The sequence below is a fragment of the Alosa sapidissima genome, chromosome 24 (assembly GCF_018492685.1).
Source record: "Alosa sapidissima isolate fAloSap1 chromosome 24, fAloSap1.pri, whole genome shotgun sequence".
NCBI classification, from domain to species: Eukaryota; Metazoa; Chordata; class Actinopteri; order Clupeiformes; family Clupeidae; genus Alosa; species Alosa sapidissima.
Window position 1 is genome coordinate 22,590,247 of NC_055980.1, and position 24,624 is coordinate 22,614,870.

Here is a 24,624-nt window from a genome sequence, read left to right on the forward strand (position 1 = left end):
GCACGGAGAACCCAGGAGGACAGCAGACAATCCTCAGAGATGGAAACTATTCATTGGCTCCTCACTGCCCGGCGTGTGTGTGTGTGTGTGTTGTGTGTGTGTGTGTGTGTGTGTGTTGTGTTTGTCTGATTTTGCCTGGTGAATGTTAACTATGTATGTGTGTGTGTGTGTGTGTGTGTGTGTGTGTGTGTGTGTGTGTGTGTGTGTGTGTGTGTGGTGGCCTGTTCTTGCATGCCCTTCAAGTCCCAAACAAACACAAACACAAACCTCTTCAAATCTCCTGTGTGCCACCACAACGCCCAGTATGTTCTACTGTGTTTCTCAGACTTGGTAAGGCCATGAAAAGACTACCATGGTGGATGCCATGTTTATACTATAGCCTGTCAGTGGTGCAGACTTGACTTTGACTGGCTGGCGTCAATTCCAGGAATCAAGGCATTTGTATTGTGCAGAAGATAATAGGTGTAGCCTTTTTTGGCCAGAGCTCACTTTGTAAAGAAACTTTCGTCTGAATGTGACTACCCTGGTTAAAAATAAATAAATAATAATCTTTGTAAGTGGCCTTAGCACAAAATACATTTTCCCTACAACCCGGGTGTCTTTGCCAAAAGGTTTCTGATAAGCCTTGTGATAACGTTTCTCCCTTGGGCTGTGCGGACAAAAACAAGGATGCACTCTTGATGTGAGTTATCTTTGGAAAAACAGACGGAACACTTGCTGGGCTTTCAAGTCGTAGAATCGTAACTGTAACCCAGTGGAAAGGGCCGATTGTGTGCAACCGATACCCTACAAACAAAACATCAAATATACAACAGCAAAGCGTTTGGAAGTTTTCCTTCTAATTCTTCCACATTTGCTTTAATGTTGCATTTTAATTCAGCCAATGTTTTTAAACAAAGTGAGAAAAGTACAACAACAAAAGTTTATACTGAAGTAAATATTGCACAAAGCTCATGTAAACACACCACTACCAACACATCACTCCGTATCTCCTTCCAATGCTACAACGCTGATACAAAAAGCTGATCACTGTTACATTAAAAAACAGAGATAGTGAAGAGTCGTCGTTTCAAACAAGTGCCCTTGGCTCTCTTCAAATCACTGTATTACATAGTAACAAAGGTTGTGCACTTTCACATGATGGCCCTGCAATACTAGCATGCACCAGATTGTGACAGTGGCCTACTACTATGCCCTTAAATAAATAAAAATACAAGTGTTAGATTTAGATTTTAGAACTGACATGACTACAAATGATTAAATATTGCAGGATATAAGATACACATATTTGAGTGTTTTCTTACAGGAAATGAATTATGAATTTCAAAATTAAATTGTAATAAATATAAAAATAAAATGCTTAAATAGCGAGATGGTTGCATGCTTCGTCTGATGACCATCTGATCTCAGTGGATTGTGCCCTGGGTTAGTAGGTTAGCAGTGCTGCAGTGGGATCCGTATGGCAGTGAGCAGTGTGTGGGGGAATAGCTATGTGACCCACACCCTGAGGTTTGTCTTCTGCTCCTCAACTGTTATTACTGCAGCCTGATGCACTCATTAGAAAGTGGGTTCAAAAGTCTAGCAGTTACAGATCCGGGCCTCTTTAATGGCTGGGTCCAAATATGCATGTACACACACACACACATGCACACACACATGCACACACACACACACACACGCACACGCACACACACAAACACACACACAAACACACACACACACACACGCGCACACACACACACACACACACACACAAAAACACACACGGGCACACATGGACACACAGATGCAGACCACACACACACACACGCACGCACGCACGCACACACACACAAATAATGTGTGACCAATTCACTCACTCTGCCTTTTTTCCTTTCAGTGTCTAAACGACCCTCTTTATAGTGGTGACAAATGTAACCCAATATGTCAAGTCGGACATATTCATGAACAAAATAAAACAGCATGATTTCATTTTCACTTTCTTAGAGTATCATAAGTCACATCCCTTTTAATAACATTCAGCAGGATCCAACATGTTTTCTTCCCAATTACAAGCACATACTGCATTGTGTGGTTTATGTGTGTGTGTGTGTGTGTGTGTCTGTCTATAGTATCAGGCCTACAACTATATCCAGATTCATTTTACAGACTGACCAGTATAGTCTCTGTGTCCACCTCAGTCCACCTCAGTGTATAAATCTCAGGCCAAGTGCGTCCTAAAAATCTACCCCAGAACATGTCTTTTTGACAAAATCTGTTCAGTTCTTTATGAAGTGAAGAACCACATTTCTTTTCAGCAACAATCTTAGAGTATGGTAAAGTCATAACACTGTCTTGATCATGAAAACAAACAGCATCAATTGATGTTTTCAGTCAACATAAGAAATGTTTTGAAACTTTCGATTTGATAGTGTCAATGGCCTTCAGGAGCAATCTTCTGTTCGCTTAAGTTGTAAATGTTTGTTTTAGTTAATAATAATAATAATAATAATAATAATAATAATAATAATAATAAAAAATAATAATAAGCAGTAAGTTCCATATGGGCTTGTAGTAACTTGTATTAATAGATGATTAACACAAACAAGTTGAAATATATTTCCTACAAGGAGCTGAAACCATAAACTGAAACTATACGTTTTTAGAATTAGTGTTGATAGTGATGTAGGCTAGTAGCCTATTCACCTTATTACAGGCGGGAAAATAAACATAGGCTACAATAGCAACAGAAAAGTGAATAAGATTGAATATGTGCTTATTAGCCAGTTAGTTAAATATAATCTAAAATCAATGTTTCATAATTGCTCCTACCTAAATTCTTTAAAGGGTCGGTGCTCTTCGATCCTGACGTTCCCGCCCCGTTCTTCTGGTTCGTGGGGCTTGCCTTCTTCGCGTTGCCCAGCATGATACCCTGGGTGCCGGGATACTTATTCTCAATGTCCCGGGACGCGTCTTGGGGAAACGAGTCGACTTTTCCTGAACGAATAACGTTCTCTGTCCTGTCACTCTAGGTCGGTGCTGTAACGTTGGTCTATGTTGTGTTTCGGACTGCACATCTCCCCATTATTTATAGTTGATGATAAGTTTAGAGACTGCCCATTGGTGATGTCAGCAATGTTTTGGGAAGCTAAAAGAAGATATTTACTTTAACAACACCCTGACCGAAGGAGCCTAGGCTAGTCTGACGTTGCCTAATCCGCTTAAAGACAAAATGCAGCAAATCACCACCAGTTTTACCGAAGGAAACACAATAATTCTAGCAGCTATGAGCTAGCCAATGTGAGTAGACGCATAGTCTACAATACTCAAAGGGTCCTCCATTCGATAATGCAAGCAAGCGCATTCACTGATCACAGTCATTACACTGGCAACATCAGTATCCTAACGAAAACAACTGTTCGAATCAGGCAGCATTCATTTGTAAAAATAAATGAGTTCTCAATCATTTCAAATATTGGCAAACATATTGACACGCGTATAGCCTACCACGCGTTCCTTCCTCAATGCACAGATGAAGGGTCAACAAACTCCCTGAGAGCCGTCTGATAAATCACAGAAAACTAGGTCATCGTGAAACTGTGCGTAGCCTATGAACAAAGATCGGAGACCCGGTCACAAGAGAAAGCAGAGACCCCACACTGACGACCCACTGGGATAAAAGACAAGCTGACCTCGTCCAAGCCGTTCTATGATAATGAGTTGAACAAAATAATTCTTCCCCGACTGGACAACGGGGCGCCAAGATTCGACTTCATCCTTGGGAAATATTGCCCTCTAGCAACGAAAGAGGAAATTTCATATTCAATCCCTTCACTCGTCCAATTTTTCACCCACATGACATATGCGACAATGTGATTATAGCCCACTCACGAGGATTTAAAGATTAAGATTCCACAATCATATTAATTCCATATACAAATACCTCCATGAACTGCGAAGAAATACCCGATAGTGAAATCCATAGCCAACCAGATAGTGAAGAGATAGCTTGACAGGCAGTATTTAGACTACTGCCAGATTAGGCTATCTTTAAATTGCAGTGAACAAAAACTTCAATACTGCAGGTCTGTCTTGTAAGCCTTTTTTTCGGGGGTGCAATTTTGTTAAGCCCACTGAACGGATTTTGGATGTCACTATAAAATGTCATACACAGATTTTGTCATCAACAGCAAGGGATGGCAAGGCAGGGAAAATGTGACTAAAGTTGGATCATTATTGCAAATGAATAGCTGATTTTCAATATCAATGTATATTTTGTCAGGAAAGTGCTCTCCATCATAATTGAGGGCGTATCTATTCAACAGCCTATCCGAAAACGTTCGGCAGGGTTCTATGCTGTGTGTTCTGACAAATCACAGTCCACCATATCTACTGTCACGTGATACAACACGGAAGTAGATCTACTGTGAAGTACTGTTGTGCCTGAAATAGGCGAAAGGAAAAGTTTCCTTATATGTTTATGCACTTTATGTATCCACGAAGTGTCTCGGTGTCAACGCACCTTGTGTGTGTGTGTTAAATAATTGGTCGTAAAATCGTGTTGATACGTTGATTGTAGCCTACTTTGGCAGTATGTTGTTTACAGAACACATTTTATGACGGAGGGGACAGGACAGGACTGTGTGCAAGGTGAGTGTTGAAGGTAAATAAAATCAACATTGCCCGGGCGGATGATGGCCTCGAGGTCTATTGGTGCCGACAGAGTTGGCCTATTTAAGCCATAAACATTGTTGAACTACTTCATTGCCATAAGCTACATGACTGCTCCTTCAAGAAAAACTATCGAACAGTTTCTTCGGCAAACAGTTAGGCTAGGAACTCGACTGTCAGTGACTTGGGACCTGCGGTTTTATTCGCTGTTTAATCAGTCCAGACAGCCTCAACAACCGTGCGTTGGCATTGCAGCACTGCGGACGGTTATGCCAGCTCTAAAGATGGCAGAATCAGGAGACCATCAGAGGCAATTTCAGGCAGCTGTCGACGTCATACAGAATCTCCCCAAAAATGGTAAGGCTTACCAAAAAAAAAAAAAAACGATTGTGCTGGCTTTTACATAAATTAATACATTGTGACCTTCTTTTGGGCTTTCTGTCCTGGTGATATTCACTTGGCAAAAGGAAACCTCAATTTGTTAGACATTTTATGTAAAAAAAAACTATGAAACTCTGGAGTAGTTGAAATATGACATTGACTGACTATATAAAATGTTTTCACAGGTTCTTACAGACCCTCGTATGAGGTGATGCTGCGGTTCTATGGGTTCTACAAACAAGCTGTGGTTGGACCCTGCACAGTGTCAAGACCAGGGTTCTGGGACCCAGTGGGACGCTACAAATGGTGAGAGAGAGAGAGAGAGAGAGACAGACAGACAGATAGAGAGAGAGAGAGTGTAACAGGCATACACCACAGGTATGACATTGGGAGTGGGTGAATGGCATTCTTGAACCCTATCAGAACAAATGGAGTGAGAGATAGGAGTGGTGGGACCAAGAGGCCAGGGGAACTAGTCAGAAGCAGGGCTAGCCTTACTCTAGTTTACAACATGGGGACTCAGTACTCAGATGTCTGAATTAAAGTTTAAATAATTAAAGCTGCAGTTGGCAAGATTTTTTTGTATCATATTCACTGAAACCGACACTATGCTCCGACAGAACAACATAAATCAGCCGGTTTTAGAAGAAGAAAAAAACGCACTTCTACCTCCACCTAGAGCCTGTTATTTGTTTTGCAAACATCCACAGCTCCCGGTTCTTCTGGTCCAATCAGAGCAGGGCTGTGTGAGATCTGACTGTCAGTTACAGTCTGGTGCAGTCTGGTGCGCACTGACGAACACAAACTCGGTGAGAGGGTGCTCGGTGGTAGTGGGGGAGGGGCATGAGAGTTGTAAACATTGAACATTTTGGCTAAGTCCCCTCAATCTATCAGATTTGCCAAATGCAGCTTTAAGGTTTAATAATTAGGATATTCAGTAGCCCTAGATGTAGGCCTGGCTTGTCACAATGTTTCCATAATGTTCCTCAGAAAAAAAATAATTGACTGGATGCTCTATTCATGCAAACTCAAATCTGTACCTCTAAAGTTCAAGCCTGTTCAGACAAGCTGAATATAATTTTTTTTCAAACCCATTTGAGTAAGATCAACTATCTTTAGAAATTGAGAATGGGTGGCTTTACTGCTTATACGGCTTCTTGTTGCAAACAATGCATTTTTACATATTGCCATCTGCTTTCCATTTTATGCAGCGGTTGACACTTGAAGGAGGTATAAGTATATATACTCTTTTGATCCCGTGAGGGAAATTTGGTCTCTGCATTTATCCCAATCTGGTTAGTTAACAGTTTATGCTGTCAAATCAGTGGACTGGTGGAGAAAGGGGGCGCAATACTTGGCCAATGGGGGCAGCCGTGGCCTACTGGTTAGGGCTTCGGCAAAGATCCTTGATAACCACCCTCTCTGGTTTCGGGCTTGATACTGAAGGGATGCTGGTTCGATCGTCGACCAGTAGGAAAAATGTGGGCGGGGGAAGTGGTTGAGCACTGCTCTCCCATGCCCACATCCACGGCAAGCACCTAACCCCTCACTGTTCCTGGTTAGTGTGTGCTTCACCTCACTGTGTGTATACTGTGTGTTTCAGTAATTCACGGATGGGATAAATGCAGAGACCAAATTTCCCTCACAGGATCAAAAGAGTATCTATTTATCTAACTAACTGTCTATCTATCTATATATGTTTTTTGGGGGCGTCGCCAATCAAAAAGTTTAAGATCCACTGGTATATTGGACCTACCTGATGCCGCCTTGGCTTCTCGATTGCAATGTCGCAACAATTGATAATGACTGACTGACTATTATTAGAGTGCATGAAAATGCACTCTACTGTTATCCGAATTATTCTTAATATTATTATTACAGTGCATGAAAATGCACTGTTCTGTTATCCGAAGTCGTCTTCTTCTTCTTCTTCTTCTTCTTCTTCTTCTTCATCTTCCCACCAAATTTCTGCGTCTAATTCAGCTTTAACCGTTTAACGTAGAAACTTCGTTCAAACTTTGTAACGTAGGTCTTGAAAAGGACACGTGGGGAATGTATGTTTCACTTTTGTAAACTTTATACTTTTTGAGATATTAATAAAAAACAAGCTTATTTTTCCCCATAGACTTAACATTAGACTGATGACATCACAATGGACTAATTAACTTGATTTGCACCTGTATCAACTTCCAGCTGCTCATCTAGGCCCCATCAAAGAATCAGTTCAACTGATTGCACCTGTATCAACTGTTTTCTGCTTAACTAGGCCAACTCTCTCTGTGTCTCTCCATTCTACAAGGATATAAGGCACATTTCATCCAACTTTCTATTAATTCATCCTCTTCAAACCATTCACTCATCCACCCATTAAACTATCCATCAACATCCATTAAACAATCTGCCTATCAACATCCATTCAACTTTCTGTCTATCAACATCCATTACACTATCTACATTTTTTAAAACTATATACTCTGTCTCAGGCTTTAAGCATACAATATGGCTCTATTAAGACTGCCGTTAAGCAATTAGAATCCTAGGCCAGGTGGCCAGGCTATTGCAGTTCCAACTATTAAACCTCATCTACCTAGCAAATAATTTAACCTTTTAAACTATCCACCTATTTAACTGTTCAGTCATTCCAACTATATTAAACCTTATCTACCTAGTTCAGTCATTCCAACTATATTAAACCTCATCTACCTAGCAAATAATTTACCTTTTACACTATCCACCTATTTTAACTGTTCAGTCATTCCAACTATATTAAACCTCATCTACGTAGTTCAGTCATTCCAACTATATTAAATATCATCTACCTAGCAAATAATTTAACCATTTAAACTATCCACCTATTTAACTGTTCAGTCATTCCAACTATATTAAACCTCATACCTAGCAAATAATTGAACCATTTAAACTATCCACCTATTTAACAGTTCAGTCATTCCAACTATATTAAACCTCATCTACCTAGCAACCAATATAGTTTGTTTTTACTCTGTATGATATTTTACATCATATTTTTTGCATTTTCATGCACTGTATTTCCTTCAGGAAATGCTTTTCTAGTTCATCTTGAGATTAAAAATATCTGCTGATTTTAAACGTCAACATTTTTTGCAACAGCAATTCTTAGATTTATGGTATTCGCACAAATGCATTCAAATGTAGTAGGTTCCAGCGGTGGGTAAACGCACAAAGACTCCTGAAAACTACTCCCAAGTTCCTGCAGTGAAACAGGCCTTCTGATGCTGCTGGACTAGTAGTGTAACGGTACACAAAAATCATGGTTCGGTGTGTTCCTTGGTTTTGAAGTCACGGTTTGGTTCTTTTTCGTATTTTTTCGGTACGGTAAGCCTGTAGATACTGATAGCCTAAAATTCACTGACGATATCGCTGATGAGCAACAGGAATAGTATTTTGAAAAGGTGACAAATGTTTTTTTAACGTAAATTGACTAAACTGACTTATGGTTCACCACTTAATATGTTTGTGTGGGAACTCAAGTTTGATCTGGTTTACCCTGCACCTGTAAGTTGGATGTGCTATGTGCACTTTCTGCAACATTGGAACTCAAATTTGACACACGGTCCGTACACAAAAAAACCCTACTGTTGATTACTGTTAAATATTGCATTTGGTACATTCGGTACACATCTGTATTGAACCTAGCGGCCTGTACCTAAACAAGGGTATGTTTCCCAAAACCATAGTTGCTAACCTGTTAGCTGGTTGGCAATGGGAAATTGCATTGCAACCAACAAAGTTGCTTACTTAGTTAGCAACTATGGTTTTGGGAAACGAGCCCCAGTTCGGTACGAATACATGGACCTTTACATACCTATGCTGGACTGTTTGCTGGGGACTAGCTCCACAGATATTTAGCAGATTTTAGATTTAGATGCCCATCGCACCTGTAGTCGTAATGAATTACTATGGAAGATGCAGCCTATAAACTTTATCAGTGTTTCCCACAGAATTGAATTCTATTTGTGGTGGTAGGTGACGAGGGGTGTTCAGTTTTGAACAAATTTGTGCAATGTGGTTATGATGCTAACAGATTTAATCACCTTGCAGGATTTTTAGTGTTTTGTTTAAACGTGCATGCAGGTTTGTTGAGGGACAGAGACACAAGGAAAGGCTGTGCAAAGTTGCACATAGCTCTACAAAGAAAGGATTTGATCCCATTTCAACAGAACAACATAAAAAAATCATTGTGTGGTGGTCAGTGTTTACATTGTGCTGGGCCGCCACAAATAAGTCAATGTATGGGAAACACTGCTTATGCTGGTGGGTGGTGGGTGGTTGATAATATGCACAAAATCCAGTTACAGTGATGCAGACAATCAGCTGGCATTTAACAAACATGATCTTATCTGATCAAATCTGCACTTTATTCCTGACATGCAAGACTGTAGTTACATTTACTCTCTCACTATCTTTGCTGTCTTGCATTGCCAAACACAACTGGTTTTGTTTCATGAATACACGTTGCCAAGTGTGCAGGATGTCCAATTATTTAACCATCATCACACATCGTAGGCTGCCACATATGCAGCCTGGCTACAAAGCTCTCTTACTGACACAACTCAGTAAATATTTAAAAAGTGCGGTCCAGCAAGTCATAAAGCACTGTGGAAGCGTGATAATCGATGTCCTAGCAAAAGTCATGAGGTCAATGTACAAGAATCACAAAACTACCAAAAGTATGCCTACAGGTGGCTCTATGTATGACTTGTGGTGGGGTGTGCAACACTGATCTATTGTAATGAGCTTTTGTGAATTTGGAGTTATCAGTTTTTGTGAGACACATTTATCCCCTCACCACACACACAGACACACACATACACACACACACACACTTCAGACTTGCCTTACAGTTAATACTAAGAGTCCTGAGTCAGGATTTCTGCCACAGTGGAGATTTGGCTTTTGGTCCTGCTTGTGTTTATTCTGTCAAACGCCCCAGTGAAATACCATTATCCATGGTATCCAAGGAGCACTTGGCTCTATTAGTCATGGACCCACTCCAAAGGAAGTAGAAATCACATTGACCTTACACTGAATGAGACGAGTTTTCCATGACGACTACAACAGATAAATGGCACATACTGTATGAAATTACAGTCTGGGCTTGCTTACTTTCTTATTTGCAAGCACATAAACGCATATTTACTGTTATATCCTACCAAAACAAACAATCAGATTCAGATTCAGTTTATTATTCAACTCCGAGTGCAACGTTGTTTTGATGAAGACCTGGAGGGACGAAGCATTTCACAAACAAATGATAGAAGCTCAAATGAAGCGTACTTTCTCCTCGGATGCTTCTGATCTCCTCCTCCTTTCCACATTCTGTTTAGATTTCTAGACCTCCCCCCCCATGTCCTTCTGAATAATACAACCGCATGGTGCTGTATCTCTTCCTAGGGATGCTTGGAACCGTCTAGGAGACATGAGCAATGAGACGGCCATGGCTGCATATGTGGATGAGATGAAGAAAGTTGCACAAGAGGTACTACCACAAAAAAAAAAGAAAGAAAGAAATCTGCACTCACTCTTTGACCTGAATGAAATAGGAAGGCCCAGCGTAGTATTGGCTTTTGCTATCGGGAGTTCCCAAAGGAAATGCTTGAGTGAATGATTACCATAGAGCGTTGCCAACAAAACCCTGTGTCGTTGGGTAATAAGCACACACCCAAGGGGTGTCTGTGGCCAAGACTGAGACTGCAAGTTGTCTCTCAAAAGGGAAATGCCTGTTTGCATTTCTGGGTGGTGGTGTATTTGCAGGTTATCGACACCATGCCGATGGATGGGAAGACGGCATCTTTTTTCCACTACTTCGAGCCGCTCTATAAGGTTATCCACGACATGCCGCGACCGCCAGAGTCACTGCTTAGCGTTCGAGCTGGTCAGTTTGCCTGTGTTTTTAAATATGCAGTACATCAACACAAATCACTACTAGCCATCCTGAAACACAATACAACAAAAGGTGGGATGTTGAGTTTAATTACTACTTTCATCTAAAAGTCTAAAATAATATGGTGAAAAGCTGTATGTTTCTTGGATAGTCAACACCATCTGAATTGTGGTGTCTGTTTGTTTGTTTGTTTGTTTGTTTCTGTGTGTGTGTGTGTGTGTGTGTGTGTATGTATGTATCCAGACATCAACGACAATGACCATACCTCAAACTCAGTCGAGTCTGAGGAGGGCATTAGTCCCCCAGATGCTCCAGCCACCACCCAGGACCCAGTAGAAGAGCTCTCCCCTGCGGTTGCACCAGAGCAGGGCCTGGCCGAGGAGAGGGCCCCGAGTTCCCATCTGCCAGAGCCTGGTGAGGACATCCATGATGCACCAGTAACGTTATTACCAAAGATTCTAGAGCTCTCTGCTCTAGAATCTTTGGTTATTACATCATTTGTTTATGTTACATTTATGGTATATGGCAGACCCTTTTGTCCAAAGTGACTTAAAGTATATGAACATAATATTATGTTACATACATTATGTTAATGTGATATACATTAGATAAAGATAACAGCAGGACATTTGTCATTTAGCTGATGCTCTTATCGTCTTATGCGTTTAGTAGAGTCTGTGTTTTTTGTGGGGGTTTTTTACATTCTGCATTGTAGTCTCTGCTACACAGTCATTTTAAATTGCTTTTAGACACAGAGGATGCTCAGATGGGTGTGCAGGTGTTGCTGTCTGTTTGCTGTGGCATGTTGGAGCTCTCTGCTCAGAGGATCAAAAACGAGCCGTAGTGTTAAAAGTGTTAACTTCCGTCTCCCAGTTGGACTCTCCAGGCAGAATGGGTCATATCAGCAGCTGTGGAGAGAGTCACCATTTATCGTCTCAATTCCAAATGAGCTCAGAGCTAGAGAAGGAGCGAAAGAGAGGGAGAGAGAGAGACAGAGTGAGCGAGCGAGTGAGAGAGAGATAAAGAGAGAGTGAGGGGGGGAGAGAGAGAGAGAGAAAGGAGGAGAGAGAAAAGGGACAAAGCAAGAGGTGGAGAGAAACAGAGATGGAGAGAGAGAGAGGGCAAAAGAAAGGAAGTTGGAGATAAAGAGAGAAAGAAAGAGGGGCAGCGAGAGAAAGAGAGAGAGAGAAACAGAGAGAGAGAGAGAATGTGGGTGGGCGGAGGCTGAGCTGCCTGCGCTTCACTAAGCTGGCCAGGGGGCGGGTGGGAGTCTTCCCAAACGCTTGCCTTTTTATCAGAGCTCCTTTGGAGACACACTCACAGCCTGCTTCTGGGCTGTTAGACGTCTGGCGGATTGTCACTCTGTCAATCTAAAGTAGGAAAGAATAAATCCTCTTACATATGGTCGTACTCATTCACAATGTGTCTTTACAAACGGTGAACGATGTTTTCAACCTGAAAAACATAAAACCCAAAAGACATGTTCTCATATTATTTGCATGAGATATTTACCATAGAGACTGATCTCCTTGCATGAGATATTTACCATAGAGACTGATCTCCTTGCATGCATGGTGATATGAATTCCTAGGAAACACACACACAGTTATAACATACATAACCCTCTTGATTAGTAAGTACCTTTGGACAGGCCTATCAATGAATAATTTAACTATAGCATTGGATAAATATTATTTATTTATAAATGTATTGTTAAATTATATATTCCTTGTATTGTATCATATGGAATAGTCCCCTTGTGTAGTATCAGAGGTGTTTGATTTTGAAAGGCTTACCACATGCTTTGGCTCTTCTCAGCTAGACTAGTCCATGCAGTGTCCTTTTTAGCAATACCACACCTCCCATGCTAACACACTGGTGGCTTTTGAAATAAAGTCTTTGACAATAGATAATGGAATTGTGCCACATAGTTGTCGTTGTTTGTGTTTTGTTTATGCATTTAGCTGATGCTTATATCCAAAGCGACTTACAGATACCAATTGCAGGGGCAAATCGCCCTGGAGCAACTCAGGGTTAATTGCCTTGCTCAAGGGCATAACAATGCTTTTGTGACTACTGCATGCTAGCCAAGCTCCTTTACCACTGCACTACACAGCACTGCACTGCACTGCACTACACTACACTGCACTACACTACACTACACTACACTACACTAACACTACCACCACATTTCTGCCACCTCATGGAAATTTGTTTTCTGCTGTTTGTAGAGCCGGTGTCCTCGGATGGTCTTGTGTTGACCAGTGACTCGGAGAGTGAGATCTACTGCGACACGGTGGAGCAGCTGGACTCTGGCAAGGTAGGGTAGGGGGAGAGTGAAGGCTGCCCACTTTCCCCTCACACGGGCAAATGGATCAGATAAATCACCTGTCCTATCCACAGGGAATGTGTCCCATTATACCATATTCACTTGCTTTCTTGTGTGTGTGTGTGTGTGTTTTTCTGTGTGTGTGTGTGTGTGTGTGTGTGTGTGTGTGTGTACAGAGTGTGTCCATGCCAGACGGTCTTGACAATAGGCTGGCTCACTGCGAACCTGAAGGTAACCAAGGGCACCACGTGGCATCTGTCTCCCAGGTGACGGAGGTGGGCTCCGGGCAAGGCGGCGAGGGTGGAGGGGGGGGGCGCGGCCCCCCTTCAAGGAGAAGAGACTCAGGGAGAGACGCTGCCAGGCATCCCGCCAGGGAACCCATTGGTTAGTCCAAGACAACAATAACTGTTCTCTAAAACAGCCTTGACGATCAACATTTTTTAAAGATGTGCTTGCCATTAGACAATAAATCAATATATGACTAAGGCATCTCAAAAATAGATTTCTAAAAGCATGAAAAAAGCTGTTGGCTTGATATGAATGGTCGAGCTTACTGGCTGTACGTTGACTGGATGTGAGTAAATGCAGATGGATTTATGTGATGGCTGCCTTTAAGCTTTTTTATGTAGGGCATTATCTGTGTAGGGCATCATCTGTAGTCATATGTCTTTTCTGTGAGTGAGTATGTATATCCATATGCATGTATATGTCTGTGCATGTGTGGGGGCAATCGTGTGTGTGTGTGTGTGTGTTTGTATGTGCGTGTGTGTACTCGTGTGTGTGTGTGTGTGTGGGTACTTGTGTGTGTGTGTGTGTTATGTGTGGGTACTCGTGTGTGTGTGTGTGTGTGTGTGTGTGTGTGTGTGTGTTATGTGTGGGGAATCGTGTGTGTGTGTGTGTGTGTGTGTGTTTCTACTCTGTGCAGGTGGGGGTCCTGAGCGCGATGCACAGCACGGGGGCCGTCTGCCGTTGGGTGTGGGAGGAGGGGGAGAGGATGGCTCGGCCGGCTCCGACAGACTACAGGAAGTCCAGGTGCAGCAGCAGATTATGCTGGCGCTACGGCGGCTCAGAGAGGACATGCAGAGCGTGATGGAGCGCTTGGAAGTCGTGGAGGGCCTCGCTGCTGCCAATGTAAGAGTTGAGACAACATGGTTCAAAGTGTGCTGTCGGATAGATATTTGTTGATCCTTTCGGAAATTCATCTTGCACCATACAGCTCGTCAGATACAGACAACAGACCACAACAGGGCAACCACACATAACCCCATAACACCCACACAAAATCAACAACTATCTCTACATTATAGAGTAGTAAAGTGCAGTATCATCAGTGGCATTTTAATATAATGCTAAAGTGCAGTATTATCACACAAAGAGAATCAAATTGGTTTCCCTCCATATCCTATTCAACAGTACAATACTGGTGGGGAGGAATGATCTGTGAGCCCGGTTGGTTTGGAAGGACAGCCCCCTATCTGATTGTTGATCAGGTCCAACGTCACAGGCCCAACAACGTTCCAAAAACGTTTACTATCGCAGCCAGACGGTTTTCACAACCTCTAAACCTTGTTACCTCTAAACCTCCATTTTAGTGAGGGTAAAAAAATTGCTTAACTCTAACAGAGTAATTAGGATAGCTGTGCAGCCAGATGATATAATCAAGGGTAACATCCAGACAATTTTCTTATCAACTACTCTGAATAGCGGAACATTTTTGTTTTTCTTTTACTGCCTCTGGGGAAAAAAACGGAAAAAAAGCGGCTCTGGGAGCAGTTGGACCCGGAAAAAGTATCATCGGCACATTGTTGCATCACAACTTAACAACCTACCTTGATAGGATACCTTGGGCCTGATGGCAGCACCTCATACACCTGTAATAGAGGATGCAACGCATCACCGGACTAACTGCTTGTCCTTTCTTCACCACTCTGGATTCGCAGATCGTGGTCAAATAATTGAATTGCTGTCCAGCAATGTTGCTGGCCATATTAACTCGTGTAATTTATTTTTGTTTGTCACTAACAGTGAAAAATACCAATGGAGCAAAAAGTTAAAATACTCTCAACAAAAGAGCGATAGAAAAGAACTATCATAGCTCTATCTACTCTAGCCACATATCTCTAGATTGTAAAATACTTTTGCCAGATTACTTTTGAAGTGTCTAGTATTATAACATAACTCTTTTTTTTTTACATTTCCTGCAAAATGATCATCTTTCTTCCATACATTTTATAAATGCATACAAGTCAAGGACATTTGTTTTAAAAGATTAGTCTGCGGAACAGACACTGGTGGTCTTAAGCATTCAACCAGGTTAGAGATTGAAAATTAAGTCATAGAGATTGAAAACTGTAGGCTGTATTGGATTCACTTCCCGCACATGTTCACAAATAACTGCCTTGTTTTCTTTCTGAACTGATGAGTTTATTTATCTACGGGTCTGTCTGGAAGGATACCATTGATGTCAATTTCCAAATGACCATGAATCCAGGAATGTGTCTTTTCTTTGAAATGAAGTAAACTACGGCATTTAAAACCTTTGTTTAGGCTACAAGAAAGATGTATTTGCCGCACTTCTGAGGCGATTTGGAGTTCAATGCACCAATTTATGTTTAATTTCAACTGCTGGTTATGCCCCTGGAAGTTGTAAAACGGGAAGTTTGGAAACCGGCATCAATGGGATTCATTCCAGAGCAAATTCAGATTTTCTAAGAGGTTTGTCTGGGTTGACCCAGGCTAGAGTTTATAATTAATCATTAATTCACCATCAATCAATCAATCAATTCATTATCATTAATTCAGAAAAGCAGCATGTTTTCTTCTTGTATGAATACATACATTGAATGTGTGTGTGTGTTGTCTGTATGCTACTGTGACCTTGAATTTCCCCTAGGGATCAATAAAGTCTATCTATCTATCTATCTATCTATCTATCTATTACAATCAACTCATTAAACACAGAAAAACAGAGCTCCTTGATTTTCTGAATTAATGAGATAATAATTAAACATAATTAATTCAGAATTCATTACTGTTATTTTTCTTAAAATAATACAGTATATGTCTGTAGAAAAACCAACACCCATGGTAAAGAATATTTGTGTGTAGGTTGCCATCCACCGTTCAGTACTTGACAATGTGAAGCAGGTCGTGATGACCCAACCCAACCCTTGCGAGCTGACCAGATTGCAGGTTCCACATTTTAACCTCGGTCACTACTCCTACTTAGTCCTGAAGGCTGGATGACAACAAAAGTAACAATAACAACATAAAAAAAACAGTCTCACCATGCTTTCAATTTATTCAGTGCACTTTCATCGGGTACGGTTAAATTCTCGGCTTCCACCGTTGTGCCCTTGAGCAAGGCAACTTAACCCCAAGCTGCTTTGGGCAGAATGGCCCTTGTAATATAATGGACATATGTAAGTCGCTTTGGATAAAAGCATCTGCTAAATAAATTAATGTAAATTAAATTACATTTTAAGAGCGGAAAGGAGACCAATCAATCACGCATCCATCAGAAGTATTGTTCCATGCCTCGACGGTACAGGTGTGCTTCTGCTTGAGTGCTCGACAGGTGAAAATGAAATCACCCTCTGTGCCTGATTCTTGAATTTCCTCTATCTATCTATCTATCTGATCATATGTTCAGACCTGGCAGCGCTAAAACGTGCCAGCAGCGCCATGGCCTCAGGAGTGATGGTGGTATTGGGGTGTAGAGTTACAAATCAAGAGTTACTTGTTTGATCAGAGGGCCTTGCCTTCTCCATGTCAAAATGGTGATTTTAATTAACCTCTACATGCTCCAACTGGTATGCCTAACGCTCGGCAGGTAGAAGAGGAAAGTGTTGTGTGGAGGGGTTTACTGTTTTTGTCAGTGGCATATCGCACAAGAGTTTTTATTTTGCTACTAGTAGGGTTCAGTGATGCTACCATTTTCAACACACTCTTAAATTTCAGTGGTTAGAAATAGTCACAATTAGTTTGACATGTTTGCACATGCATTCAGTTTATTTCTGTCACTGTAATCAAGACAAGGCAGAGTCAGCTCTAAGGATAGTGAATCATCCCTTGTGTGCCAGTTACTTTTCACTGTTCATTTTGAGGAAACTTACAAAGTGTCCCGCACACTGACCATTCCGCAAACAATTATTTTTTATTTGAAATTACACAACGTTTCGGTCTTAGACCTTCATCAGGTAAATTTGTCAGGTGTTGTCAGTGTGCGGGACTCTAAGTTTCCTGATCTGCCACCATATCCTACGCACCTGCCCGACAAAAGAGGTGTGCAAAAAGCCTTCCTACGTCACTGTTCATTTTGAAAAACAGGGAGAGAAATGAATGTCCATTCGTCTGGTGTGCCCACATGGTGCTGCTATTATGATCTGAAGCAACTTACATATGTCAATTATATTACAAGAGCCATTGTCCCAGGAGCAACTCTGGGTTAATCCATACGTTTAAGTTAAACAAAAGCAAAACATCTGAATCCTAGCCTTAATCTGTAAAGTGACCCCATGGTGTGTTTCCTACATAACCTATTGGTGGTTAACCGAGCTACTTAGCGATTCCTGAAAGACAGAATCCAAAAAAATACATCAGTAACAAAAAAAAGCTTGTCCATTACGTGCTTCAAGAGATGACGTTTTTGTCCATTGTACCTCACCATGGGGGTCGTTAAAATAATGTTTGGCCCGCTGCTTAGATACTCATGTCTGCGAATCTGTTAATGGCTGGCCGGGTTCTCCCATCTCCTGTGCGTCTGGTTTGAGGATTTTTTCGGGTAGAAGTGCAGAACTCTCGAAGGAATCAAGCCTCTTATTCCTGTTTTATTCTGTCTGGTTCCTCATTGCTTTTCTCACACTCCTTATCTTTGTGTGTGCCTGTATGTGTGTGTGTGTGTGTGTTTTGTTTATGTACTGTATGTGTGTGTGTGCTTGTGTCTGTACTGTATGTGTGTGTGTGTGCGCGCACATATATCTCTTTTAGGCTCAGAGCTCAGACTGGAGGACTCGGACACCGCTACCAGCTAATGAAATTGAGGTAAATAAGGTAATAAGACATCTAATAGAGGAGTATACATAATTTACATTACATTTACATTTATTAATTTAAGCAGATGCTTTTATCCAAAGCAACTTACAACAAGAGAATAACATTCAAGCTACAGTGCACACACGGGAGCTAGGAATTACTACTGCATCTGTCATACTAGAGGATAGTTGCATGCATAAAGAAAGGATAAAAGGATGTACTTATTAGGGTACACGCACATATTTTGAACATGCAGGCATGTGTGTGTGTGTGTGTGTGTGTGTGTGTGTGTGTGTGTGTGTGTGTGTGTGTGTGTGTGTGTGTGTGTGAGAGAGAGAGAGAGAGAGAGAGAGAGAGAGAGAGAGAGAATGTGTGTAAGTACACAATTATGTGTCTATGTTTCTGTTTAGGACTGCGATTCCTTCAGTCTCGAATCATAGTACAATTAGCCTGTCCCCAGCACTAGCTGAGTTTTAAAAATGCCCCTTTGTCTCAATACATAACAATACACCCCTTCTCCTCCCAGAGCGACTGGTGGTGGCCATTTGATGTGTCCGGACACACACTGCTGCTCCTGCTGCTATGGCCTTTCTTCGCTCAGGGACTTGTGTTCCTGCTGCAACGGAGGAAGAGAAAGCCGCACTTGCCTACATGAGTCTGTCGACAGAAAGATAGAAGAGAGCAAATGTTTCAGCTTGCTTGTCAGTTGTTCATTGAAAGAAAATGTGTTGCATATCTTTGAAGAGTAATATTGTCTTGCCTCAGGTAAAATCAAATAAGTGTTTCACTGTGACTGTGGTTCTTTTTCAACTTCAAACATGCGTGCATAAGAAATCAATCTGGACCATGGAATGAACAAAGCAGACTTTTTTAAAATTTTATTTGATTTCCTGGGCCTACTCATTATTTTATGGAATTGTGGTCAATATTTAACAAATGCAATACCTTGTTCCAGAGGTCAAACATTCGACCAAGAATGATGAAGGTGTGTCTTTTAACTCTGGTCATTATAAGTTAATTCATGTCTTAGCTAATTTACCACTTTGTATTTTGTGTTTCTTCAGTAAAGCTAATTGAAACAGCTGGTGAAAGTGTTGACATTTGAAGTAAAAACCATCTCCAGTTCTGTAGTGTTAGATTAAGCTTTCAAAAGAGGCCAGACAGAAAAAAATAAATGTTTTCCACAATTGCATCAGGCTTAAATCTCAGACAAAGTTTTAAGATTGTTCATCTTCTAGCAACCCATCCCTAAAACTCTGTAGAAAGGTGTGCATGCCAGTATTATTATTGTCTAGGAGGGTGGGAGTGAATGTAGTTACTCCCAACTACGTTGGTTTCACATCCTCAATGAATGTTCTGCACCAGTGTCAACCCAAGGAGGAATTTAACTAACCTTTACAATGGCCTGCATTGTGTGCACTTTGACCTCACTGAAACACTGACAACTCAAAAGGTCTAGAAGGAACCCAGATAGGGGCCAAGAATAATAGAGAGCAAATGTTAATGTTCTGTCATATCTAGAAATAATACATTGAGACTTCAGAGAATCGACCAGGTTTGCTCACAGATCTTTAAACATCTGTTTGGATCAGTGAAAGAGGGTCTGCCCCAGTGCTGACATGTAGTGACACGGGATTACAGTCCGTATTAGATGAGGCCAAGATCTGAGGGGAAGGAAACGATGTGTACGTGTTGTTGGTGCGCAATCAACCTCTGTATTCTGTTGCAATCATAAAATATTTTGGTGCATGTTGCCTTTTGGTGATATGAACAGGCAAAATCAGGAGTCTGGACAGGGATGGGAAAAGTGTGTTCATGACAATGAATTTGGTGTGTTCGCTTTACAGAATATTGCAGGCAGTCGTCTCACTGGAGGTCAACAAGACGCTGATGGTTTAACTGTACTTCATGACAAAATACTCAGTTTTTAACAATAATTGTACACGCCCCTCGCCTCGCTGCACAAAGAAACAGTACAGTCATTATTATCAGCAATAAACACAGAAATACGTCAACAATGTTAAGAAAACGTGTGAAATTGATGTGTACGGGTATTCCTCTGATTTTTATCTCGCTAAATAAGCTAACGTTAGCTAACAAACTAACGTTAGGGTATAGTTCATGTGACTAGTTAGCTAGTCTTTGGTGTGCTAATCAAAAACAAGCCTATGTGTGGCATAACGTTACTCCATGGGGCAGGTCTAAGTTAAATGTCACATTTCCTTTGATACAATATCATAGCATCGGCTACTAGTAAGAGGTAACTTATGTGTTGTCAAATTGTATGCTACCTTAGGTTGTTTATTTGAGTGTGCTAACCTAATTGGATAGTTGAGGGCAACCGACAGACTTCAGTGGGCAGTTTACTTGACTAGAATAGGTAACGTTACACGTTTGGTATTGAAAGGGCCGCGTTTTTTCATGGCCTAACAGTATTATGCAGTGTTTTGTCGTAGAATTCACGGGATTTTCAGGGAATTCCATGTTCTAACGTTACCAGTGGCCGTTTTCACTCATAGCTGTCTTATGTTTGCTAGTTTTGTGTTAGCTATCAGCTAACCACCAAGCTAGCTAACTTTATACGGCAACATCTCTTTTATCTAACCAAATTTAGCTCTGTACGGCCAAACATAGACTCAGGTGTCAAGTTCGTGTGAAAAGATTGTAAATGAATTACTGGATAAGTGGGCACATGTCTGATTAACAGACAAAATGAAAACGTAAATTTCGTAGCCAAGTATGGTAGCTAACATTTGCTAGGCTCGCGGGATGCTTCATCAGGAGCACTGCCAGGCCCATTCTCCATTGGCATGGCATTAGCTAGCCAGCTACGTTTGTCCTCTAATTCGCTCAAATTGCAAGCAGGGCTGAAGAAAATCAACATCGATCCGCAGCAGTGAGCAGATTGACTTGATTATATTGCACCGTATCCAATCATGTAGAGTAGAAGCACAACATTTTATTTTGGTCCATAGATGGAAACAACATCTCTGCAACAATGCTTCTGAAGAACTAGTTCGTGACTGACGGGCGCAGTATATCATCAGTGCAGTCAGGTAGGCAAGTATTATACTTCTAACATTAACAGTGAAAATGTTGTTTGTTCTCTTAAAAGCTATTTGGATTATTTATTTTTAGATGCCAGGCGGCTCTGTGTTGTCTTATAAAATGCCGTTAATCAACATTTAGTACTCTTTATACATTTCGGAATACAACTTTCTACCCATTTTAATTAATGTGGTAGCTCCCGAAAGACTAACTGGGACAGCTTTCTTTGTGATTGACACTGAGTTCTACCAATTGGGAGAGCAAATTATTGTAGCAAGCATGAAAACAACTTTCTGACCAATAGGAATATTAAGGGGGCGTGCCGTGTCCATACATGAAAACAAATGCAGATTTGTGGTTAGTGTAGTCTTTGGCCACGCGTAATGCATGCAACTCTATTGATTGTTAAACTACTACTCCCATAAAACGTAAAGCGTCGCAGGCTAGCCGCATGCGCCCTTGCATTGGAGGAGGTAATAAATGAACAAGCCCCCTTTTCCTCTTCAGCAGAAGCGTACAGGAGAGTCCGCTGATGAGAGATGCGCTCGTCTCAACAGAGAGAAACAGACAGTTGAAGACGGAGTGGAAAGAGTTAACGATAGTACTCATAAATAGCTGAAGAATTCAGTAGCTGAAATTGAAGTGGACGCGGAGAGGTTTGTTTTATAATTCTATCGCTGAGTAGAAATGTTGGTTAAAGTCGAAGAGCATTAACGTTAACACATTTTTAAATCACATCGTTACATTTAATTTAACGAAAGTTTGAATGATATAATGTTATAGACTTATTGAGGTAGCCAGTAACAGTTGCAACTTAAATACAGGTTACTGACGTTCCAGTGTTCATATCGGTTTTCAAAAGACAGAAACGTTAAGCCTCATCTAAAACTTATTTCTCTCTCAGGTGGGAGTGTACAGTTATGGAGCTTATTACTACCAAAGGCGATGCAAATTCGGAGGATGACAGTAGGGGGCAACATCGAGACGGGCAACAGAGAGACATCGTCGCTAGGAAACAAGTGCAAAGAAATCAGCTGGAGGTGTGTCCTGGACTGGTTTCTGGAGACACACACCCGATGTGCCGTGGGCACAATCGGGGCGATCTGGAACCGAAAGCTGGCGATGCCGCAGGAGAAGATGGGACTGTTGCTGAAAAAACACCCGGTTTGCCCAGGAGCGAGAAGGACGATCAGAACAAAGGGAATTCCGGTGGCTCCGGAACAGCGACTGACCCGGGGTTATCGGACGGCAGGCAGGCAGGCAGAAAGAAGCACCGGCGACGTCCATCCAAGAAGAAGCGCCGCTGGAAGCCTTATTACAAACTGTCATGGGAAGAGAAAAAGGAACTCGACGAACGAGAGACCATACGAGCATCGCGAGTGCGAGAGGAGATGTTCGCTAAAGGTCTTCCCGTAGCCCCATACAACACTACCCAGTTCCTGATGGAGGAGCACGACCGTGAAGAGCCGGATCTGAACACGGAACTCGGCGGGCGACGGTCCTTCGGTGCGATTCGCTCCGAGGACACAGCCAGTGAGGAAGACTATTTCGATCAAGACGAAGAAGAGGATGAGGAAGGTGACGGCAGTAGTGATGGAATGGGAAGACCAGGGCACGCAGGTGGTGAGTTTCTCCAGAAGGACTTCTCCGAAACTTACGAGAGATACCACGTCGAGACTCTCCAGAACATGTCCAAGCAAGAACTGGTGCAGGAGTACCTAGAGCTGGAGAAGTGCCTGTCGCGACTGGAAGAGGAAAACAACCGGCTGCGCAACGTCGAAAAAGACACTGATGCGACAGCCGAGACCCCGGTCGATGCAGCCCAGCGTCTTCGGGAGTTGGAGAGTGAACTCGAGAGACTGAAGGCGCAGAACAGCGAGTTGCTAGAACAGAGCCAACGGTACAGGCAGCAGAGCATCAACGGGTCCACACCAGGAACGGACACTGGGCAAGACCCAGCGCATGAAACCAAGTGATGGACACTTTTGGTTATGTACGACTTATGTTTTATTTGTTTATTCATCTAAATTCATTTTTTGACTGTAAGTTTCAGTACTGCTAGGCTCTTAGTTCCTGTTAACGGAGGACGATCTGCAAATTTAGATTCCATCCAGAATGTCTATTTTAAGTGTTTAATTGAAATATAGCTAACGATTTTACAAATGCGTCACGTAGTCATTATTGCAATTAAAGGGTCGAACTAACAATGCTGCGTTTTAATGATTGTCAGTCGGGGGGAAGTTGTTTTCAATACTGGAGTGCATTTGTCGGACACAAGATTTCATAAAGGTTTGTCTATGGCCTTCTTTATTAAACAGATGTGTCTTTTTTTGGTTAATCCAGCCAAGTAGTTACATAGCTGATGCTCTTGTCGTTTATATCCGGTTATGGACATAAATTTCGCAGATGAAGTCTGTTAATGCATGACCAAAGTTGTCTGTATTAGATTTTTTTCTATGTTTACTTGAGGTTTATCGTGTTTACATGCCAATTAAACGACTGGATGCAAAAGTTCAACTTTTACTAGCCTAAATTATGTATACAAGGGGAAAAAAACAGCACTAGGTCTGTCGAGGAGGAAGTCGCCCGCCTACTCGCTACAGCAGTGTATGGAGCTGCCCTATCATGTAGGCCTAGCCACTCGCCGTGTGGCACTAGTCGAAGTATTTCCTTGCATGTTGGATTTTAATTCCACTTACCACAGAATAACTTCAGTCGGTCCTCGAAGCGCAGGTAACAGGTAAGTTTGAATTAAAATATAAACATATAAAATACGCGCATCATCTTGAAGAAGCCCATCACGTTTACAGGCTTAAGCAGTAGTGTTTTTAGAGTAGCTTACATAGCAGGCCTACCTGTTGGCTCCGCGTAACGTCGGCGTATTGCGACATTTCTTGGCGTTAGGCTATTGTACAATGCCTCAGTGTATAATGCATTTTGATGGAAATTGGAAAATATTATACAGTAGGCCTAGGCTCAACCCATATGTTAGCCCGCATGCAGATTAAGTTTAAGCATAAAGTCTTGGAGGAAGATAAACGCCTTTCTTCCATTGTATTATTTAGAGTATTCTGAGACTGCTAAAATAGAGTCTGAATGTTCACTATTGTATATTGAATATTTTATATCAAAGAGGCACATGCTATTACATTACCCAAATGTACAATATGAAACGATTTCTTGTAGAGGAAAAGAGGCCTCAAAACGAGCCAGGATGTACTTGTGTCCTCATAGGCCTTACCCTACTGTGTGTGTCTTC

The 24,624-nt window shown here is 41.7% G+C and overlaps 3 protein-coding genes across 13 annotated transcripts in view; 2 read left to right on the forward strand and 1 right to left on the reverse strand.

Annotated features, from left to right (window-relative positions):
• plcd3b (phospholipase C, delta 3b) overlaps positions 1-3,757 on the reverse strand; it is a 29,423-nt gene extending 25,666 nt beyond the window's left edge. Inside the window, exons 1-2 of one of the 3 annotated variants that reach the window (XM_042081888.1) lie at positions 3,487-3,757; positions 2,812-3,127 (exon numbers count right to left, since the gene is read on the reverse strand). In XM_042081888.1, coding sequence (XP_041937822.1) covers positions 2,812-2,905 — 94 coding nt within the window. In that variant the 5' untranslated portion in view covers positions 2,906-3,127; positions 3,487-3,757. Of the gene's footprint in view, positions 1-2,811 lie in introns of all 3 variants that reach the window. The other 2 variants (XM_042081887.1, XM_042081889.1) reach the window with 2 other exon arrangements.
• A 621-nt stretch (positions 3,758-4,378) lies between these two features.
• acbd4 (acyl-CoA binding domain containing 4) lies at positions 4,379-19,509 on the forward strand. 8 transcript variants are annotated; one of them, XM_042081908.1, is made up of 11 exons: positions 4,379-4,642; positions 4,906-5,007; positions 5,217-5,337; positions 10,465-10,549; positions 10,807-11,026; positions 11,198-11,368; positions 13,186-13,274; positions 13,460-13,667; positions 14,209-14,414; positions 18,273-18,335; positions 18,844-19,509. In XM_042081908.1, the coding sequence occupies exons 2-11, from the start codon at positions 4,920-4,922 to the stop codon at positions 18,970-18,972; spliced, it is 1,380 nt and encodes a 459-aa protein (XP_041937842.1). In that variant the 5' UTR covers positions 4,379-4,642; positions 4,906-4,919; the 3' UTR covers positions 18,973-19,509. The 8 variants fall into 8 exon arrangements, with proteins under 8 accessions (XP_041937842.1, XP_041937840.1, XP_041937841.1 ...); XM_042081906.1 differs by having other exon boundaries at positions 4,379-4,629; positions 4,869-5,007; XM_042081907.1 differs by having other exon boundaries at positions 4,379-4,629; positions 4,874-5,007.
• Positions 19,510-21,292: 1,783 nt separating this feature from the next.
• Positions 21,293-23,879, forward strand: hexim1 (HEXIM P-TEFb complex subunit 1). 2 transcript variants are annotated; one of them, XM_042081922.1, is made up of 3 exons: positions 21,293-21,373; positions 21,876-22,021; positions 22,270-23,879. In XM_042081922.1, the coding sequence occupies exon 3, from the start codon at positions 22,286-22,288 to the stop codon at positions 23,339-23,341; it is 1,056 nt and encodes a 351-aa protein (XP_041937856.1). In that variant the 5' UTR covers positions 21,293-21,373; positions 21,876-22,021; positions 22,270-22,285; the 3' UTR covers positions 23,342-23,879. The 2 variants fall into 2 exon arrangements, with proteins under 2 accessions (XP_041937856.1, XP_041937858.1); XM_042081924.1 differs by lacking the exon at positions 21,293-21,373 and having other exon boundaries at positions 21,873-22,021.
• Positions 23,880-24,624: the final 745 nt, after the last annotated feature.

Bases quoted from the DNA above. Each gene is read 5' to 3' on its own strand.
- hexim1 (XM_042081922.1), top strand. From the start codon at position 22,286: ATGGAGCTTATTACTACCAAAGGCGATGCAAATTCGGAGGATGACAGT.
- acbd4 (XM_042081902.1), top strand. From the start codon at position 4,596: ATGACGGAGGGGACAGGACAGGACTGTGTGCAAG. The intron at 4,630-4,905 runs GTGAGTGTTGAA...TTGGCATTGCAG, and splicing joins AGGACAGGACTGTGTGCAAG to CACTGCGGACGGTTATGCCA. The intron at 13,668-14,208 runs GTTAGTCCAAGA...TACTCTGTGCAG, and splicing joins TCCCGCCAGGGAACCCATTG to GTGGGGGTCCTGAGCGCGAT.